Source organism: Prionailurus bengalensis, chromosome D2, assembly GCF_016509475.1.
Source record: "Prionailurus bengalensis isolate Pbe53 chromosome D2, Fcat_Pben_1.1_paternal_pri, whole genome shotgun sequence".
In the NCBI taxonomy this organism is placed as follows: domain Eukaryota; kingdom Metazoa; phylum Chordata; class Mammalia; order Carnivora; family Felidae; genus Prionailurus; species Prionailurus bengalensis.
Genome location: NC_057351.1, coordinates 60,756,003 through 60,777,129, shown reverse-complemented (window position 1 = coordinate 60,777,129; position 21,127 = coordinate 60,756,003). Strand labels below are relative to the sequence as shown.

At 41.1% G+C, this 21,127-nt stretch overlaps 1 protein-coding gene across 3 annotated transcripts; it reads right to left on the bottom strand.

The window, feature by feature from the left end:
- Positions 1–5,356: 5,356 nt before the first annotated feature.
- BORCS7 (BLOC-1 related complex subunit 7) lies at positions 5,357–18,530 on the bottom strand. 3 transcript variants are annotated; one of them, XM_043597403.1, is made up of 5 exons: positions 18,322–18,530; positions 9,435–9,497; positions 9,280–9,323; positions 8,302–8,322; positions 5,357–6,525 (listed from the first exon to the last, which is right to left on the bottom strand). In XM_043597403.1, exons 1-5 carry the CDS (start codon positions 18,457–18,459, stop codon positions 6,474–6,476), a joined length of 318 nt encoding a protein of 105 aa, XP_043453338.1. In that variant the 5' UTR covers positions 18,460–18,530; the 3' UTR covers positions 5,357–6,473. The 3 variants fall into 3 exon arrangements, with proteins under 3 accessions (XP_043453338.1, XP_043453340.1, XP_043453339.1); XM_043597405.1 differs by having other exon boundaries at positions 8,286–8,322; positions 18,322–18,489; XM_043597404.1 differs by lacking the exon at positions 9,280–9,323 and having other exon boundaries at positions 8,286–8,322; positions 18,322–18,489.
- Positions 18,531–21,127: the final 2,597 nt, after the last annotated feature.

Genomic DNA, 21,127 nt, shown 5'->3' with positions numbered 1-21,127 from the left:
ACGAGGGGCTTGATCTCATGAACTGTGAGATCATGACCTGAGCTGAAAACAAGAGTCAGATGCTTAACCGAGACAGACACCCAGGCACCCCTCACCCCCAAAATATCTTTGTGCCCCTTTGTAGTAAATCCCCTCCCCTCCCCACCAGCTCCTAAATAACCACAATTGTTTTCTCCCTCCTTTTCCAGAACGCCATGGAATCATCATGTACGTAGCAGTTCTGTTTTGTATTATATTTAGGAAAACAGCTTTTCTAAGTGCATTTTAACCTCTAGTCATTTTTAGTCAATGCACTTGTGTTTCCCCAGTATTGTTATTCCATCCTGAAGAAAGTGTTTTCTTCCTCCCCTATATAGAACAACAATGAGTTTGAACTGCGTGGTCCACCTCTATGTAGATTTTCTTGGTAAGTACAGTATGTAAACGTATTTTCTCTCTTGCAATTTTTTTTTTAATGTTTATTTTTGAGAGCAGGTGGAGGGGCAGAGAGAGAGTGGGACAAAGGATCCGAAGCAGGCTCTGTGCCGACAGCAGGGAGCCCGATGCAGGGCTCAAAGTAAAGAACCATGAGATCATGACTTGAGCTGAAGTCAGACACTTAACTGATTAAGCCACCCAGGCACCACTCTCTTGTAACTTTCTTAATAACATCTTCTTTTTTCTCTAGCTTACTTCATTGTAAATACAGTATATAATACATATAACATATAAAATACGTGGTAATTGTTTACATTATTGATAAGGCTTCTGGTCAATAGTAGGCTATTAGTAGTTGAGTTCTTGGGGAGTCAAAAGTTACATGCAGATTTTCTACTGTGCAGGTCTCGGCACCCCAACTATCATGTTGCGCAAGGTATTCGTCTATCTCACCTCCTTTTGTGGTTGTAACAAGCATTTCTATTCATTAGGATAGTAAGGAGATACGGAGATCTAAATTGAACATTTACCATGTTATACTCATTTTTCAATCTCATCTGCTAATAACAGTCTCCCTGATGTCAATTAGTTGTTGTTAAATATTAATAGGAAAGTGTTGTATTTTGACATTTTTAACAAATTAAACCCGTGAAAACGATCCTCGTTGGAATATTTTTATAGCTTAGAATATTTCCAACTATTAAGTGTGTAAAAATGAGTGTTTCTATAGGTGTCAGTTTCTTGGCACTCATGTAATGGTAAAAACACTCAAATATTAGTTTTCAATATACGGCCTCCATAAAATGAGCCCCTTTAGGGAAAGCAGTCGCTTTCTCACTCATTGTTAAAATGCCCTCTTTATCTTGAAGGAACAGATTAATGGGAGTTGAGGAAAGGGCTTTACCATTTTCCACTTGTTCACTCACGGTACTTTAATGTATTATCTTCAACTTATGGTTATTTACAAGAATCATCTGATAAACCTTAAATCCACTTCACCACACACAGATAAATCACAAGAAAGCAAACCGCCATCAACTGAAATTGGGTTATTCCCAATTTTCCCTCAGGTATCTAGGGTGCAGCACTGATTTGGGACCAGAGTGCTTGCAGCCATAGTTCATTCTGATTAGTCAGGGCATCAGCCACAGTTCTTTTTTGTTTGCTTGTTTTTTAATATCACCCCTGCTAAGTAACAGGCCTAGTGTAGATCAGTATGTTATGGAGATGAAATCAGACCTCTCATATGAAGCCGTATTTTTTTTTCATTTTTTTTTAACGTTTTTATTTATGAGACAGGGAGAGACAGCATGAACAGGGGAGGGTCGGAGAGAGGGAGACACAGAATCTGAAACAGGCTCCAGGCTCTGAGCGGTCAGCACAGAACCCGACGCGGGGCTCGAACTCACGGACCGTGAGATCATGACCTGAGCCGAAGTCGGCCGTTTAACCGACTGAGCCACCCAGGCGCCCCTCAAGCCATATTTTAAATATTAGCAAAAGCTAAGTTTCTTAAGATAAAAAGTAAACATACATAGACATTTTTGTATTTTCTTCCCTTGCCTCCAAGGACGGCCTTGCACATACCTCCACATACCCCACCTTGGAAGTTACTCGTCTGACAATTACAGAATGGTCCAGAGAGGCAGATTTTCAAAATGGCCAGCATCCCTCAGTAAAGGCTTCCCCAAAATTGGATGTTTACTTGCTAGAAATGCAACTGCAGGGGTAAATGGTAAAGTACTTCCAACATGCTTTCCTTTGTATTATGTTAAATACTAGAAATGACAAGTAGCACCCTTGTTTCTATTTATAAGGAAAGTAGCAGATGATAGAGCTAGACTAGTACTCAAAAGGCCTATCACCAAACTCGGTGACTTTGGGTGAATCATTTCCTGTCCCCGGTCATGTTTTTCATTTGTAAAACCTGGGGCTGAGTTCAATCACTTTTGAGGACCTGTACAGCTCTAAGATTCTGGGGTTCTGTGATTCTTCTTCACCAAATAATACATGTTGGTTCATTAGAAAGAACTCTTGGGAGAGAAAAAAAATTTTATATAGTTTTAATTAGAAATAGAAGTTAATTTTTTCCAATGCCTTTTTGGTGTATATTACAGTGATATACGATTTAATGTTTCTTATTAATGTAATGTGTTTTGCAGCTGTTACATCGACTTCATAACTCTGGAATTATCTTAGCAATTCTTCAAAAATATTTCTCTGTTCAATTTTTCTGAGATATTATTAGGATTTTTGCATTGATGTTCATAAATAAGAATCTCCCAAATTTTCTTATTTTACTTTTTTTTTTAAATTTCTTAATGTTTATTTATTTTTGAGAATGCAAGTGGGTTAGGGGCAGAGAGAGAGGGAGACACAGAATCCGAAGCAGGCTTCAGGCTCTGAGCTGTCAGCACAGAGCCAGACGCAGGGCTCGAACTCACAGACTATGAGATCATGACCTGAGCCGAAGTCGGACGCTCAACCGACTGAGCCACCCAGGCGCCCCTATTTTACTTAAATTTTTAAAATTGAAAGTCATAGTGGCAGCTGGCTGCCTCAGTTGATAGAGCATGTGACTCTTGATCTCAGGATTGTAGGTTGGAATCTTACGCTGGGTGTAGAGACTACTTAAAAATAAAACCTTTAAAAATAAATTAACATAAAAACGAAAGTCATATTTACTTCAGCAAATGAACTGAGTATCTTACTATCATTTTCTATACTTTGGCAGTATATGGAAGTTCTTTGATAGTTTGGAAAAGTCTCAGGAAAGCTATCACTAGCAAATGACTTTTTTCTTTTTAAAAATTTTTTAAGTAAGCTCTGGTCCCAGTGTGGGACTCAGACTCACAACCCCAAGATCAAGAGTCACACGCTCTGCCAACTGACCCAGCCAGGTGCCCCCGGACATATTCTCTTTTAAATGTCAGTTTTGTAATATTACAGCTTTATAAGGAACCAGACATTTTGATACTAGTAATCAAATTTTTAGCATCAAGCTGATAAATCACGCGTTTACAATCTAATTGATGTATTCTATGTACCTCCCATCCAATAATAAATTTACTAATTTGTACTTTTATGATTGAGCTGATACTTTCCCAATTTAATTTTTTTTAAGATTTTATTTTTAAGTAGTCTCCACACCCAATGTAAGGCTCAACCTTACAACCCCGAGATCAAGAGTCGCATGCTCCAGTCACTGAGCCAGCCAGGTGCCCCGATACTTTACCAATTTAATCTATAAGCATCAATTAATGACATACATTTTTCAAATTTTTTATCATGCATGCTTGGTTTTCTTATTCTATTTTGATTTCCTCTCTAAGTTCTAACCACAAACCTCTTAAAAAAAAAAAAACAACATTTCCACCCTTATCCCTAAAATAGAGCTATAAAGCATGATTTTCTTACTTTACAGCATAGCTTAGGTATTATCACATAAATTTTCTTGCATAGAATTTGAGTTTTCACTATTTAAAAAATATTATCCTCCAACATATTCTCTATACCCGAGATTTAAAAAATTTTTGGCAGGGGGTGGGGGGCACCTGGGTGGCTTAGTCGGTCAAGCATCTGACTTCAGCTCAGGTCATGATCTCGCCATCCATGAGTTCGGGCGCCAGGTCAGACTCTGCTGACAGCTCAGCGCCTGGAGCCTGTTTCGGATTCTGTGTCTCTCTCTCTGTCCCTCCCCCCACTCACGTTCTGTCTCTCTGTCTCTGAAAAATGAATAAACCTTAAAAAATAAAAAAAATATAGGAATTTACCCAAGGGATACAGGAGTACTGATGCATAGGGGCACTTGTACCCCAATGTTTATAGCAGCACTCTCAACAATAGCTAAATTATGGAAAGAGCCTAAATGTCCATCAACCGACGAATGGATAAAGAAATTGTGGTTTATATACACAATGGAGTACTACGTGGCAATGAGAAAGAATGAAATCTGGCCCTTTGTAGCAACGTGGATGGAACTGGAGAGTGTGATGCTAAGTGAAATGAGCCATACAGAGAAAGACAGATACCATATGGTTTCACTCTTATGTGGATCCTGAGAAACTTAACAGAAACCCATGGGGGAGGGGAAGGAAAAAAAAAAGGGGTTAGAGTGGGAGAGAGCCAAAGCATAAGAGACTCTTAAAAACTGAGAACAAACTGAGGGTTGATGGGAGGTGGGAGGGAGGGGAGGGTGGGTGATGGGTATTGAGGGTGATGGCTCATTTGGGATGAGCACTGGGTGTTGTATGGAAACCAATTTGACAATAAATTTCATATATTGAAAAATTAATTAATTCATTAAAATAAAATAAAATAAATTTTTAATGTTTATTTTTGAGACAGAGAGAGACAGTGTGTGAGCAGGCGAGGGGCAGAGAAAGGAAGACACAGAATCCAAAGCAGGCTCCAGGCTCTGAGCTGTCAGCACAGAGCCCGACACGGGGCTCAAACTCACCGCAAGATCATGGCCTGAGCCGAAGTCTGACGCTTAACCAACTGAGTCACCGAGGTGCCCCATATTTATTTTTAATTTCTGCACTAGATACGGCCTCCAGCAAAATGTTGAATAGAAACAGTGTTGGTAACATCCTCCAATAATGCTTCAAATGTCTTACTCTTTTTTTTAAATGTATTTATTTTTGAGGAAGAGAGAGGGAACAGGGCAGGGACAGAGAGAGAGGGAGACAGATAATTCCAAGCAGGCTCACAGTGTTGGCTCTATTCCATGAACCATGAGATTAAACCTGAGCCAAAATCAAGAGTCAGATGCTCAACCAACTGAGCCACCCAGGCACCCCTCAAATGTTTTACTCTTAACATGACATTTGCTGGAAATTTGTGACCCTTCTTTTTGAAGGTGAACTGAGCCCATTTACATTTAATAATTGTAATGAGTGTTTACAGAATGAATAGCATAACTGAATTCCTTCATTCCTTTCTTTTACTTTAAATTAATGTGTATAGGTAAAATGAGGAATAAATACAATCTAATATGATTAGCTGGCTCGATATACAATATGAATTAAATTGGACTCTTATTTGCTTTTTTTTTCTTTCAGTGAAGACACCAGTTTCCTGTCAGCTTTCTCCCAATTCCTTAGTGAAGAACTAACTAGAACATGATAGAGTCCCATTTAAAATTCAAACAAAGCAAAGACATTCAAAGGCAATGCCTTTTAGTAAGATGAGTTAAATAAACATGGGTAAGTATCTGAAAACATAAGGTTTTCACCATGGCAGGACCCTATGCTGCAATCATTCCCAGTAATCCAACTGCTTTTGCATTTGGCAGTAATGTTCTACAAGTGAATTTGCTGATGACTAGCAAAATTTTTAAATGAACCCAACGCCAATTAATCAAAAGTAATAACAAAGAAACTCTAGGAATACAAGTCAAGGGAGGAGACTGCAGCTGGCCAGATATGATACCATTTGCCTACCTTTCATTCAGGAATTTGCTACAATGAATAAAATAAGTATTTCCTCTGAGAGGGGAGGGGAGGGGAGGGGAGGGGAGGGGAGGGGAGGGGGAGGGGAGGGGAGGGGAGGGGAGGGGAGGGGAGGGGAGGGGAGGGGAGGGAAGGGAAGGGAAGGAACAGGTATTACCTATTACCATTTCTGAATGTATGATTAAAAGAAAAAAGTCTTTAAAAAAGAATATTAATTAGTCCTATGTTTTCACAATAGAATCCCTAATTCTGAATTTAAAACATTATTCAGTATTTGCTTAAGGATCATATTTAGTTGATGTGGCTTTTGACATATGAAAGTTCTAGGGGAAAAACTAAGACCTCTTTTAATTTTACTTTAACATCAAACTAAACAGAGCAATTAAAAAATTCAGTAAGACCATGGGTTACTCTGCTTCAAGAAGTACTTCCAAAATTCAACCACCTAGCTTCTTTCAGGAGGAATTATACACCATCACAAATCTGTTCTAACTTAACTTTTGGAGAAGAAAATGGAAAGTCAAACCCATAGCACAGTGGTTAAGTAAAAGATTTCCTTCTCAGTGTCGGCACAGAAGTGCTTTTGCCCTCTTACAAGCTGCACTATTTCAGCAGATGATTCAGCTGGTCCTGTAGATCAGAAGACTGCTCAACACTAGAAATTAGAAAAGAGAAAAAGGTTTATCTGGAATGAGCAATAAAGACCTCTCTTTGTTCAGTTTGTACTTTAACACAGAAGTACTCCCGAAGCTAAATCAAAATTTATATTTGTCCTCCAGGGTCCCAGAAGTTTAAACTATGAAAAAAAGGTTTGTAAAAAAAAAAAGGGGCGCCTGGGTGGCCCAGTCGGTTAAGCGGCCGACTTCGGCTCAGGTCATGATCTCGCGGTCCGTGAGTTCGAGCCCCGCGTCGCGCTCTGTGCTGACAGCTCGGAGCCTGGAGCCTGTTTCAGATTCTGTGTCTCCCTCTCTCTCTGACCCTCACCCGTTCATGCTCTGTCTCTCTCTGTCTCAAAAATAAATAAATGTTTAAAAAAAAAAAAATTAAAAAAAAAAAAAAGAAAGAAAGAAAGAAAAGAAAAGAAAAAAAAAAAGGGTTTGTAAAACCAGTTAGAGATAACCAATAAGGGACAGATTTAATCCACTCAAAAAAACAAGACTGTTTACTGACTTCAGCACATTTAATTTACTTAATGAATATTATCAATGTAGAAGGTTTTCTATTCATTAAGGGTGGCTTCTACACATTGTAATTTTTAGAAAGCCTTTACTAGCAGTGAATTGACCTACTGTATACCTTTGAAATATACAGTCGACCCTTGAACAACATAGGGGATATATAGGCGCTGATATCCTGCACAGTCAAAATCAGTATATAACCCGACTCCCCCAAAACTTAACTACTAATAGCCTATTGTGGACCAGAAGCCGTACTGGTAACAGAAATAGTCAATTAACACATATGTTGTATATGTATTATATACTACACTGTTATAATAAAGTAAGGTAGAGAAAAAATGTTACTAAGACAATCATAAGGGGATGTGTAGGTGGCTCAGTTAGTTAAGCATCCAACTCTTGATTTCAGCTCAGGTCATGATCTCACATCTCGTGAGTTCTGAGCTCACAGTGCAGAGCCTGCTTGGGATTCTCTCTTTTCTCTCTCTCTGCCTCTCCCTCAAAAATGAATGAATGAATGAAAGGAAGGAAGGAAGGAAGGAAGGAAGGAAGGAAGGAAGGAAGGAAGAAAGGACGGAAGGAAGAGGAAGGAAGAATAAGAAAGAGAAAGAAAAGAGGGAAAGAAAGAAAGAAAGAAAGAAAGAAAGAAAGAAAGAAAGAAAGAAAGAAAAGAAGAAGAAGAAGAAGAAGAAGGAAGGAAGGAAGGAAGGAAGGAAGGAAGGAAGGAAGGAAGGAAGAATGGAAGGAAATCATAAGGAAGACAGGGCACCTGGGTGGCTCAGTCGGTTAAGCATCTGACTCTTGGTTTCAGCTCAGGTCATGATCTCATGACAGAGATCGAGCCCTGAGTCAGGCTCTGTGTTCATGGAGAGCCTGCTTAAGATTCTCTCCCTCCCTCTCCCTCTGCTCCTCCCCCCGCTGGCACACTTGCTCTCTCTCTCACACACAAAATAAAAATAATATTAAAAAAAAAAAGAAAATCATAAGAGAAAATACATTTACAATACTATATTGTATTTATAAAAAAAAATCTGTGCGTAAGTGGAACTGTGTAATTCAAACCTATATTGTTCAAAGGTCAACTGTACTGTCTTCTTTATACCCCGAATAAGCTATCCCAGAGCGTATGTCAATTTAAGGGCATATGTCAACCACAGTTTCACACTGATCCTCAGCCCGCAAGTAGAATTCCCTGCAGCCTGCTTTAGTTGCTGCTCCCTGCTCCCAAGTCCCCTACCTTTGGGGTTACTTACTTCTTCTGAATAGCTTCTTGCCTAAATCAGAAAAGGAAAGAGGAAAATAAACATAAAAAATCTCAGAAGACTAGTGCAACTTCTGGCTAGATATACACAGGCAGAATAAATCTCCAGCTTCTGTCACATTCTGGATTTCTGTTCATTCTAGCCTAAGACTGTGTTCTTGAAGCTCTGTTCAACATCTGAGTGCAGGGTTGCTAAAAAGAAAGATTCTAAACCTAAACAGGTAACGATACCCTATCAGATCAAGGGAGGTGGTGCAAAAACCATGCACATGCATGGCTCACGTTCAGTCCGCAATGTGCAACCTAGTGGTCACGCACCTGATATGCGCACACGCCAAGAATGAACATTTAGCTGTCTAAATATCAAGGGTTAAACTCTTAACCGTACAGCAGGTACATAAGTATAATATCAACTATATAAAATATAAAGCAAAATTAAATATGACGAAAAGCTAACTATAATTTTATCCAAAATTACAACAGAGAAGGGGTTCTCTACATTTCAAAGTCTCCGGGATCATTTATATGTAGCCGGGGCTGGGTCATACGTGAGACTATGGGATACAGGTCAGAGTTACACTTGATCCCCTAGTGCAAGAGCAGACTCCCCAGGAGAGACCTTGGGCACAGGTAGTCAACAAATACCGACTCGGTGCCTATTGGGTGCCAGGCACCGTGCTAACGTGGTCCTGGTGTGGGCCCTGCCCTCAGGGGGCTTACAGTCTCTCCCTCTGAGGAGCCCTCAAAGAGATACAGAGAGGCTCACCAGAGGTAGTTCCTGTTCTGGATCTCACCCCACAACCCAACCTCTTCTGCAGTCTCAGCCATCTTTTCCAGAAGGAGCTCATCCTTGACTAAGCCCACTTTTATCCTGCCTTCACAGGAAAATGTGCTGAAGAACAAAGGCCACAGGGGGCAGCCTGAGGATAATGATTTTGTAGCAAGTAGTCACTGGAGAGGGCATACTCACTGGTATTGGAGATGTGTTGTTATTATTGCCATTTTCCTTAAGCTCTGCATTAAAAAACAACAACACACACAAAAAGAGAATATATACATTCCATTTCCTGTAGCCACACAAATTATGTATATAAAACCCAAATCATAAAAGGAAGTGTTTCTTACATCTTCTGAGTGCAAGATGGCATCTTCCTGTAGTACCATGTTTCGAGCTGCCTGACCTAGCAGCTGGAAGACAAAAATAAAGTGGTAATCAACATCTCCGAACTTCCTGTCATCTTCTCTCTGCAGCTGTTACACCACCGCCCTCTCTCCTCCCCTCCCCGCCCCCCACAATTACAAAAACTCCAAATGTAACAGAGGATAATTTTCCATTTGTTCACGCTGAAAATCCAACCTCATGGTCACTCTGGCCATTGTGGCATGGGCTCCACCTCTTTTCCACTTCTGAGATCAAGAGCTCCAGAACTGCAGAGCTCCTCACGTACCTTCTTAGCCAAGGGCTGAAAGAAATCTGCAAAGAAAACTTTGGCTCCACGGGCCCAGTGAGAACTTAACCTTTTGGTTTCTTAGGGACAAATCTGAGATGTGGGGTGGAGTGAGGGGGCAGCAACTAGGGTAGAGCTAAAAAGGATAATAAGAATACAGCTGTTTAGAAATGGAATGAGAGACACAGAACAAAAAAAAGGCCTTACAAGAAGCTCAGGGCTGAAACGGGAAAGCATCACACGAAGGATGGCTGACAGGCCAGGCAGAGACAAGGAGAAAATGTAACTACACTTACTGTGGGCACAACTATAGGCATAGTTGCAAATCACTGTGTTGTAAACTTGAAACTAATGTAACATTGTATGTCAACTATATTTCAATTAAAAGGGAGAGAGAGAAAGCGGAAGGAAGGAAGGAAGGAAGGAAGGAAGGAAGGAAGGAAGGAAGGAAAGGAGGGAGGGAGGGAGGGAAGGAGGGAGAAGAAGGGTAGGGGAAGGAAGGAAGGAAGGAAGGGGAAGGGGAAGGGAAGGGGGGAAGGGAAGGGAAGGGAAGGGAAGGGAGGAAGGAAGGAAGGAAGGAAGGAAGGAAGGAAGGAAGGAAGAGGGGAAGGGGAAGGAAGGGGGAAGGGAAGGGAAGAAGGGAAGGAAGGAAGGAAGGAAGGAAGGAAAGGAGGGAGGGAGGGAGAAGAAGGGTAGGGGAAGGAAGGAAGGGGAAGGGGAAGGGAAGGGAAGAAGGGAAGGGAAGGGAAGGGAAGGGAAGGGAAGGGAAGGGAAGGGAAGGGAAGAAAGGAAGGAAGGAAGGAAGGAAGGAAGGAAGGAAGGAAGGAAGGAAGGAAAATGTGGATGCAGATTTTGATGAGTTCCCATAGCTGATAGCTGGACCCTGACAGCACAAAAGCTGAGCTCTGATTTGGGTGGGTGGCCTGTGGCCAAAATGGTGACTCAGTGGACACTGAGAGCCAAGAGGAGATCGACATAAGTTTCTGGCCTATTGTCGCACCCTGTTCCTGGAAGACATTAAGTCCAACCACGTAAGAAGAGCTACTACTATGTGTCCTACCCACTGTCCCTGTTCCCTTGGGTCAGAGAGATTCTGATGAAAAGTGGACCAATGACCTCAAATTCATCAGGAGCAGCAGCCCTGCTACAGCTCCCAGATAATTTCCCCCACAGCAACTGTTATTTATCTCCATTTTTGTTTTAAAATTAATAAACCTTTATGTGCTTCTAAAGTCAAAGCAGTAAAATAAGACCTTCCATCCCTGTCCCTTCCCCTCTCCATTCTCTCTCCCCTATGCATCAATATATATATATATTTTTTTTAGGGACACCTGGCTGGCTCAGTTGGTGGAACATGTGACTCTTGATCTCAGGGTTGTGAGTTCAAGTTCCATGCTGGGCAAGGAGCCTACTCAATTTTTTAAAAATGTGTGTGTGTGTGTGTGTGTGTGTGTGTGTGTGTGTTTTAGTTTTGGGTTTATCTTCCCATTGTTTCTTTTTAAAAGTGGACATATGTGGGGCGCCTGGGTGGCTCAGTTGGTTAGGCAACCAACTTCAGGCTCAGGTCATGATCTCACAGTTGGTGAGTTCGAGCCCCGCGTCGGGCTCTGTGCTGACAGCTCAGAGCCTGGAGCGTGCTTCAGATTCTGTGTCTCCCTCTCTCTGCCCCTCCCCTGCTCATGTTCTGTGTCTCTCTCTGTCTCTCAGTAATAAATAAACATTAAAAAAAATTTAAAAATAAAAAATAAAAAATAAGTAAAAGTGGACATATGTATATAATCTCCTCTCCTTACTGAGAATGTAACCTTCTACATGCACTCTTCTCTGCCCTGCTATTTTCACTTGAAAATGTATGTTGAGACAGATCTGCAGCAACATATACCGCATCTGCGCATTGTTCTTCTACGGCTGCAGAGTACTCCACTCCACAGATGTCCCTGTAAGCCGGGAGCCTGGGTGGCTCAGTCAGTTGAGCATCTAACTCTTGATCTCAGCTCAGGTCATGATCCCAGCATCATGGGACCAAGTCCAGTGTCAGTCTCTGCACTGGGCGTGGAGCCTGTTTGAGATTCTCTCCCTCTTCCCCCCTGCCCCTCTCCCCTGCTCATGTGCTCTCTCCCTAAAATGTCAGTGAGTGAGTGAGTGAGTGAGTAAATAAAGAAAGAAATACAGAAATGTCACTGTAAGATTATTCAACTAGTCGTCTGGGGTAGACTTTGGAGCTATTTCCAGTCTTTGCTATTATAAGCAGCGTTACAAAAAATATCTTATATACCTTGGTGTCTTTTTGCTATAGTATCTTTGGGATAGACTCACAGAATCATGACTGTGATTGCTGGATCAGAGGGTTTTAGTTTTGCTACATACTGCCAAATTCCCCTCCATTAGGGTTATACCATTTTGCATCCCCATCCACAATGTATCAGAGTGCCTGTTCCCTCCCTATGACCACTTTTAAGTGGCAAATTCCAAAGTCCTACAGATGGGAGACAGTGACTGACAAACTGATGGCAGAAAGACAAGGTTCGAACAGAATCTTCCTCATTCATTCACTCAGTCAGTCACCGCATGTTTATTAAAGTGCTCAGATCCACCAGGGAGAGACATAGCCCCTGTCCTCACAGGGCTCACAATGTGGTGTTACAAAGAAGACACAGGCACTATAATACCTTGTGGTAACTGCTTATGGGGAAACACCAGATGACCTGAGAGCATGGGGGGGGGGGGTGGTGTCTGACCCATTACAGGGGCAGAAGTTCAGGGAGGACTTCCTAAAAGAAGTGACTTCTAAGCTGATCGGATTTACTGTGTTTGAAATGTTGCTACCAGGATGGAGTGGAGTGGGGACTGAAGGCAGAGAGACTGGTTGGAAGAGCGCTGCCATAGTCTAGGCAAGCAAGGAAAGCAGCCTGAGCCACGGAAGTGGCCATTAAAGGGGGTGGGAGGAGCGATCATTTAGAAGAAAGACTCGAGGAGACTCACGATTCGTGGAATGCAGGAGCTGTTGCAATGCAAGGCCAAGGCCCCTTCTCTGATGACAGATGCATCCATGGGCATTCTGCATCATTTTCTTGCATAAACCAACCACGCACATAACACATCATAACCCACCATCGAAGATGTCCGGTTTGGGCTTCTTTAAAGTGGAACAACGTCTTGAGTATTTCCCCCTAGGCTGTTACCATTGTTTTGTTCATAAGTAACTCAACAGCAATCTTAGCTATTCACCTTCAGCAAGTATTGTTACTGAGTTATTTGTCAGCTCCTCGTCTTCAACAAGATTTTTCAGCTTAGTTTTCATAGCAATACCATCCCTCTTTTTTTTTTCATTCTAGTTAATCATTTTCCATATTATTGCATTAAATAATGTGGTTACAATAGTAGGCATACACCTTACACAGGTTTAGGATAAATACACCGGACCCTTTACTCAGCACACAACTGGACTGGAGGACACATGCAGGCACACACAGAAGGAGCGTAAGAGTCATATGCATTCATTGTGCTGAGGGCACAGGCTGGCACGTTCTTCCCCACTTGGTGCTCCGGCCACACTGGCCTCCTTGCACACCCTGCACACATTCCCATCTCAAGGCCTTTGCATTTGCTACTTATTCTACTTGGAACGCTCTGCCTCCAGCCGTCCACGTGGCTTGCTCCCTGACTTCACTCAAGTGTCTGCTCAAATGTCCCCTCCTCAGAGAGCCCTTCCCTGATCACCCTATTTAAGGAAAACCCTTTCATCACCCTCTACTCCCAGCTTAGTTTTTCTTCGTAATATTTATCACCACCTGAGTTTTTGGTTCATTTGTTTATCTGTCTCTTCACTAAAATGTAAGCTTACTGGGGCGCCTGGGTGGCGCAGTTGGTTAAGCGTCCGGCTTCAGCCAGGTCACGATCTCGTGGTCGGCGAGTTCGAGCCCCGCGTCAGGCTCTGGGCTGATGGCTCAGAGCCTGGAGCCTGTTTCCGATTCTGTGTCTCCCTCTCTCTCTGCCCCTCCCCCATTCATGCTCTGTCTCTCTCTGTCCCAAAAATAAATAAACATTGAAAAAAAAAATTTTTTTTTAAATTAAAAAAAATTAAAAAAAAATAAAATGTAAGCTTACTAAGTACAGGGTCTGCTCGTTTTGTGTACCACTCTCTCCCTTATGCCTAGAATAGTTCCTGGCACATAGCAGACAATAAATATTTATTACATGAATGCTGTGGAAGGAGAGCTTTACACGTGGAAATTGTCAGCGAATCAAACAAAATAGCCACATGGAGATTGTTGTAAAGAGAAGCAATGCCCTAAGGGCCAAGAAGTATTGAAACTGACAATCAGGCTGTCTACAATGAGACTAAGAGCTTCCTTTCCCTCAGGACTGACCCCAAGGAGGTGCCCTGTGGTTCTGAAACAATTTGGGCTACATCGATATGAAATCAAAGAGATGGAGAAGAAAGTCTAAGGAACAGAAAGGAGTACCCTCCTGGAGAAGACAATTGCCACTAGACCCCAAAAAATCAGAAGCAGAGGTTGTTCTGTGAAAATAAACTGTAAACACTTAAGACATTGTTTCTCTAGGAGATTCAGTTCACTGAGCTCAAGACACTATCAAGAAAATGAAAAGGAAACTCACAGAATGGGAGAAAACATATGCAAATAATATCTGATAAGGGATTAACATTCAGAATACATGAAGAACTCCTACAACTCAAATAAAAAATCCAGTGTTGAAATGGACAATGGACCTTCATAGACATTTCTCCAAAGAAGACATACAAATGGCCAATAAAAACAAGAACTGTGCTCAACATCACTAGTCTGGCGAAATGCAAATCAATACCACTTTATACCCATCAGGATGGCTATGATAAAAAATGAGGGGTGCCTGAGTGGCTCAGTCAGTTGAGCCTCTAATTCTCGGTCCCAGGGTGATGGGATGGAGCCCCACGTCAAGCTCCACACTGAGCATGGAGCCTGCTTAAGATTCTCTCTCTCTCTTTCTCTCTCTCTCTCTCTCTCTCTCTCTCCCTCTGCCCCTCTCCCCTGCTCGTGCTATCTCTCTTTCTCTAAAATAAACAGATAGATAGATAGATAAAAATGGTACACTGTGCTAAACAGCATGGTGGTTCCTCAAAAAGTTAAACATAAAATTACCATGTGAATATGATCCAGCAATTATAATTCTAGGTAAATACCCTGAATAATTGGAAGCAAGGTCTCAAATAGATATTTATATGCACATGTCTACTGAAGCATAGTCACAAAGTCAAAAGGTAGACATAACACAAATCTCTATCACCAAATGAATGGATAAACAAAATGTGGTATATACATACAATGCAATATTATTCAGTCTTAAAAAGGAATGAAGTACAGTACTGATATATACTACAAAAAAAAAAAAAACCAAAGACAAAAAAAGAAAATCAATAAGATACTCCAAATTATCTATAGTCTAGTAAAGGAAATGGCAAAAATACGTAAGTAACCATATGAAAAGTCAATATGGTATGTGATAAGTACCATGTAAGAGATCCAATAAAAGGCAAAAGTCAGAGAATTGACAGATGATGAGTCAATTCTCACAGAAAGAGGGTCTGATTTCAGTTTAATTCAATCCACACCACTTACTAAGCACCCATTCTAAATCTACTATGGAAGAATCTCATGTGAAAAACACACAAGGAGGAACAGAAAGGAGCAAGTGACATTAGGGTAGTCAATGGTGACACCATGGCTTTTTGGCCACTTAACCACCTCCTACCACATGAGAAGTGGTGCCCAAGATTGCGGGCCTAGAACCAGTCTGCCTAGGTTTCAGCCTAGTTCTGCCCCTTCCTAGCTACTCTGTAACCTTTGTCAAATTAAATTCCTCTTTGTATCCTCTATGTAAGAAAAGTACCTCCTCTATGTAAATAAAGATTTAATGAATTAAGCTACATAAAACACAGCAATGTCCAGCACATGGTTAAGTTTATTATGATGAATATGGATGTTCAATACATACTGGTGGTTGGCAAGCCAAGAGAAAAGTAACATAAATTAAATCTCCTTTTGGCTTGCAGCCCACTGATAAGACACCTGAAACATGCAGAGGATGACCTTGCTCAAAGAACTCATGGTTACCTTACTTGCTTAATGTTTTTGTTTTATTAAAGACTAAAAGTAACCTTATCTTAACAGCAGCTGTCCCCTCAAGGTCCTGAAAGCCTTGCTTTCAAATTCCTTAGAGACTTATGCTATCCCCAACCCCCACTAACTTAAAAGTATATTATCAGTCATCTCCTCACAACCCCAGTGCAGCTCTTTCTGCCCACGCATCCTGTCCCTGTGCTTTAACCCCGTGCTTTAATAAAATCACTTTTTTTTGCACCAAAGACATCTCAAGAATTCTTTCTTGGCCATTTGCTCAAGCCATCAAATACATACTGGCGGCTAGCTATGAACACTATTGGGACGCCTGGGTGGCTCAGTCAGTTAAGCGTCCAACTTCAGCTCAGGTCATGATGTCACAGTTGGTGGGTTCGAGTCCCGCGTAAGGCTCTGTGCTGACAGCTCAAGCCTGGAGCCTGCTTCAGATTCTGTGTCTCCCTCTCTCTGCCCCTCCCCCACTCACTCTCTCTCAAAAATAAACATTAAAAAAAAAAACTATGAACGCTATTTTTTTTAATTTTTTTTTCAACGTTTATTTATTTTTGAGACAGAGAGAGACAGAGCATGAACGGGGGAGGGGCAGAGAGAGAGAGGGAGACACAGAATCGGAAACAGGCTCCAGGCTCTGAGCCATCAGCCCAGAGCCTGACGCGGGGCTCGAACCCACGGACCGCGAGATCGTGACCTGGCTGAAGTCGGACGCTTAACCGACTGCGCCACCCAGGCGCCCCTCAACACTATTTTTTAAACTTATATATTTATACCTTGTTTCTCCTCCAGAAGGATTCAAGGCAATTTATACCTAATTGTGTGTGTGTGTGTGTGTGTGTGTGTATACACACCCACACACTTTAAAAAAAAAAAAAAACAACAACAGAATGTAAAAGTCATTAAAAGGAGAAGGAAGTAAATGTGTCTCCCACTAAAACTGATGTAAGAACTTCTGTGCAACCAAGGCAAAAAGTGAAACACCCCAAGTCCATAATTCTCATTTGATAAAAGACAACATAACAATTCTTCAAAAAGAGATAGACTTTTCTCTGATACTGAATCCTAAAATGAGTATATAATGTGTGACCTCACACAAAACATACTCGGGATCACCAAATCAGTGACTTCAATAATAGTATTCTAGTAAATGCTTCTTCATACAGTTGTTTCTTGTAGTCTCTATCAATCAAAGCTAAGGACATAAAATGAAAGGTAATTCTGTAAAGACAATTCTACTGGACCCTAAACTAATACGAATAAAGCTGCTATGAATATTCATATGCAAGTCCAAAAGCTTCTGGCCATATTATGCTTGTTACTACAATTACATAACTTAATAAAACAATATAGAAACTGATGAAATAGGACTTAAAAGAGACAGAGTTACTATTATTATGAAAACTAAGTTGAAAATAAGCAATACTTGAAGATGAGCAGTTAAGACACTGCTATTGAGTTAATTATGAGCAAGACAATGGTAAAGGTCTATAGAAGAAATTCACAAATATCTAAAGACTTTGTACTCAGATTGTTTCACAGGTGTATTCAAGATGTTGTTCCAGTTTAAAGAAACCAAAACAGGAACTTAGATAAGACATTATATGCGTAACAAAATGAGAAACATGTAATCATTTCTCTTGGATAAAAACCTAGGAGTGGAATGGCTGAGCCATCAGAACCATTTTGTTTGTCCATTCACTTATCAATGGACATTTGGGTTGTTTCCAGTTTGGAGCTATCACGGATAATGGTACTATGCACATGTACAAGTCTTTGTGTGGACATATATTTTCATTTCTCATGGGTGAGTATCTAAGAGTACAACAAATAGGTCTTTTTTTTTTTTTTTTTTTTTGGATACAAAGTGAACATACATAAAACTTTCTGGTGTGAAAAGTCATCATATGACTCCATTCATGGAAACAGCTACAGGATGAAGGGGAAATCGGGGGAAAGGAGAAAGCTAATCTAAGAGACAGAAAACCAAGAATGTGGCCAGAAAGACAAATCAGAAAAGAACAAATCCATAGACGATCCACAAAAGTGTGGAAAGAATGTGAGATGTTGAGGGCAAAACCATGCTGAATTTGGGAGGCAGAAAGAGAAAGATCTTCCTTCCCTAGAAACAACCCCATGAAACAAATTAGGAACTGGCTGGGACCACTACCTTTTCCGCTGCCCTGTGGCAATCTCCACTTTACAGCGGATTCCCACCGGCCCATTTCTTTCCCTCCCTACGACGCTAATCCCACTGAGACTACACACCCCAGAATGCAACACGCGCCCTTCGCGAACGAGCTCTACTCCTCGGCAGAGCAGTTCACAGCCTACAATTCCCAGGAGGAAACGCGATCTCCCCCCCCCCCCTTCCCACAGCTATGGAAGACTCGGGGCCCCCGGGGTAGCGGGCCGCAAAGTCCACTCTCAGCTCACCTCGGAGCTCCGGGAGCCCTTCAACACCTGCTTAGTGAGCGCGATGACGTCCGTACCACAGGTGTTCACCTTCTCTGTGAGGAGCCCCTTCACAGACTGACCGAATCGCGCTTGAGAATCTGGCGTCCCAGTCGCCATCACTTCATCTAGTGAACGCCTCCTCCCGAGCGACGGAGAGTCGCAGGGGCCAAAAGAAACGCAAAGCGGAAGGAAGCGAGGTGGTGTCTCTTACCCCGTGGGAAAAGGAAGCAACGCATGCGCCTAGCGGAGGTTCACCTTAGCTAACTTTAAATCCATTTAAACTACTCAGTTGATAACCTGAGGAAGACAAGGCCCAGGTGCACCTCTCTGGAGGGGATGGAAGACAATCTCAGTAAATCCATAGGTTAGAATCAGGAGCCCTGGATTACAGGCCTACTTCTGCCATTTAGTTGTGTGACTGCAGATTACTCAATTTTTGCGTCTTGTGTTTATCAATAAGAAAAAAGTAATAATGTTCAAGTCTCCAAAGGGTTACGAGAATGAATTAAGATCATTTAGTTCCACTTTAGTAAAATTTCATGAACTAAATATCAAATTGGGTGCTAGGCTGAGCGTAGAGAAAAAAGATCCAGTCCTTGTCTCTGAGGAGCTCCCAGGCTGTGGGATGAGCCATGTAAACAGCTTAGAAGTGAAGGAAGTGCTCAAAATCACTAGTAATTTTTGATGACAAATGATCTCTTTGTTCTATTAAAAGCACACTGATCATCACCTTGGAAATGAATAACTGAAATGTTTCATGTAGCTCTATTTCTTTATTAGCTAATGCAGGAAAGATGAAAATGGTGTTATACTGCAAATTTCGTTCAAAATAACCTGTGCTCAGTATCAACATTACTTTCTCCTCCAAGTGTCTAGATTCATGTCTCTGTTGAGTCTTTCATTTAATTCTTGTTCTTAATTTTACTGAGGTTTAATTTATGTGCAAGAACTATGTTTTTTAAAGTGTACAATTTGCAACCCCTATCAAAATAACACCAGCATTCTTCACAGAGTTAGAACAAACAATCCTAAAATTTGTGTGGAACCACAAAAGATGCCAAATAGCCAAAGCAATCCTGAAAATGAAAGCCAAACCTAGAGGCATCACAATTCCAGACTTCAAGCTGTATTAGAAAGTTGTAATCATCAAGACCAGCATGGTACTGGCGCAAGAACAGACACATAGATCAATGGAACAGAACAGAGAACCCAGAAATGGACTCACAAACATATGGTAAACTAATCTTTGACAAAGCAGGAAAGAATATCCAATGGGGAAAAAAAAGACAGTCTCTTCAGCAAATGGTGTTGGGAAAACTGGATAGCGACATGCAGAAGAATGAACCTGTACCACTTTCTTACCACAGACACAAAAATAAACTCAAAATGGATGACAGACCTAAACGTAAGACAACAAGTCATCAAAATCCTAGAAGAGAAAACAGGCAACAACTTCTTTGACCTCGGCCACAGCAACTTTTTACTTGACATGTCTATGGAGGCAAGGGAAACAAAGGCAAAAATGAACTGTTGTGACCTCATCAAGATAAAAACAGCGAAGGAAACAGTCAGCAAAACTAAAAGGCAAACAATGCAATGGGAGAAGATCTTTATACATGACACATCAGATAAATATCTATAAAGAACTTATCAAACCCAACACCCCAAAAACAAATAATCCTGTGAAGAAATGGGCAAAAGACATGAATAGACAATTTTCAAAGAAGACATCCAGATGACTACCAGACACATGAAAAAATGCTCAATATCACTCATCATCAGGGAAATACAAATCAAAGACACAATGAGATACCACCTCATGCCTGTCAGAATGGCTAAAATTAATGGCTCAGACAACAACAGATGTTGGCGAGGATGTGGGAGAGAGGAACCCTTTTGTACTGTTGGTGGGAATGCAAACTGGTACAGCCACTCTGGAAAAGAGTATGGAGCTTCCTCAAAAAATTAAAAATAAAGCTACCCTATGACCCAGCAATTACACTACTAAGTATTTATCCAAAGGATACAGGAGTGCTTTTTCAAAGGGGCACATGCACCCCCATGTTTATAGCAGCACTATTGACAATAGCCAAAGTATGGAAAGAGCCCAAATGTCCACTTACTGATGAAAGAATAAAAAAGATATGGCATATATATACAATGGAATATTATTCACTGACCAAAAAGAATGAAACCTTACCATTTGCAACAACATGGATGGAACTAGAGTGTATTATGCTAAGCGAAATAAGTCAGAGAACGACAAATATCATGTCATATGTGAAATCATATCTCATTATTTCACTCATATGTGAAATTTAAGAAACAAAACAGATGAACATTAGGGAACAGAATCAAAAATAATATAAAAACAGAGAGGGAGGCAAACCATAAGAGTCTCTTAAATACAGAAAACAAACTGAGGGTTGCTGGCAGGGTGTTGGGTGGAGAATAGGCTAAATGGGCAACGGGCATTGAGGAGGACACTTGTTGGGATGAGCACTGGGTGTTATATGTAAGGAATGAATCACTACATTCTAGTCCTGAAGTCATTACTACACTATATGTTAACTAACTTGGATTTGAATTTTTTTAAAAAAATTAAAAATTTTTAAAAAAATAATGAAAATGGTAAAAAAGAAAGAGATTTCTGACTTGGTAATTAAAAGTTCTCAAGGCAAATATGGTAATAAAATCCATTCTGTGGCTGAAAAAAAATAAAGTGTACAATTTACGGGTGCCTGGGTGGCTCAGTCGACCCAGGTGTGCTGGCAGCACAGAGCCT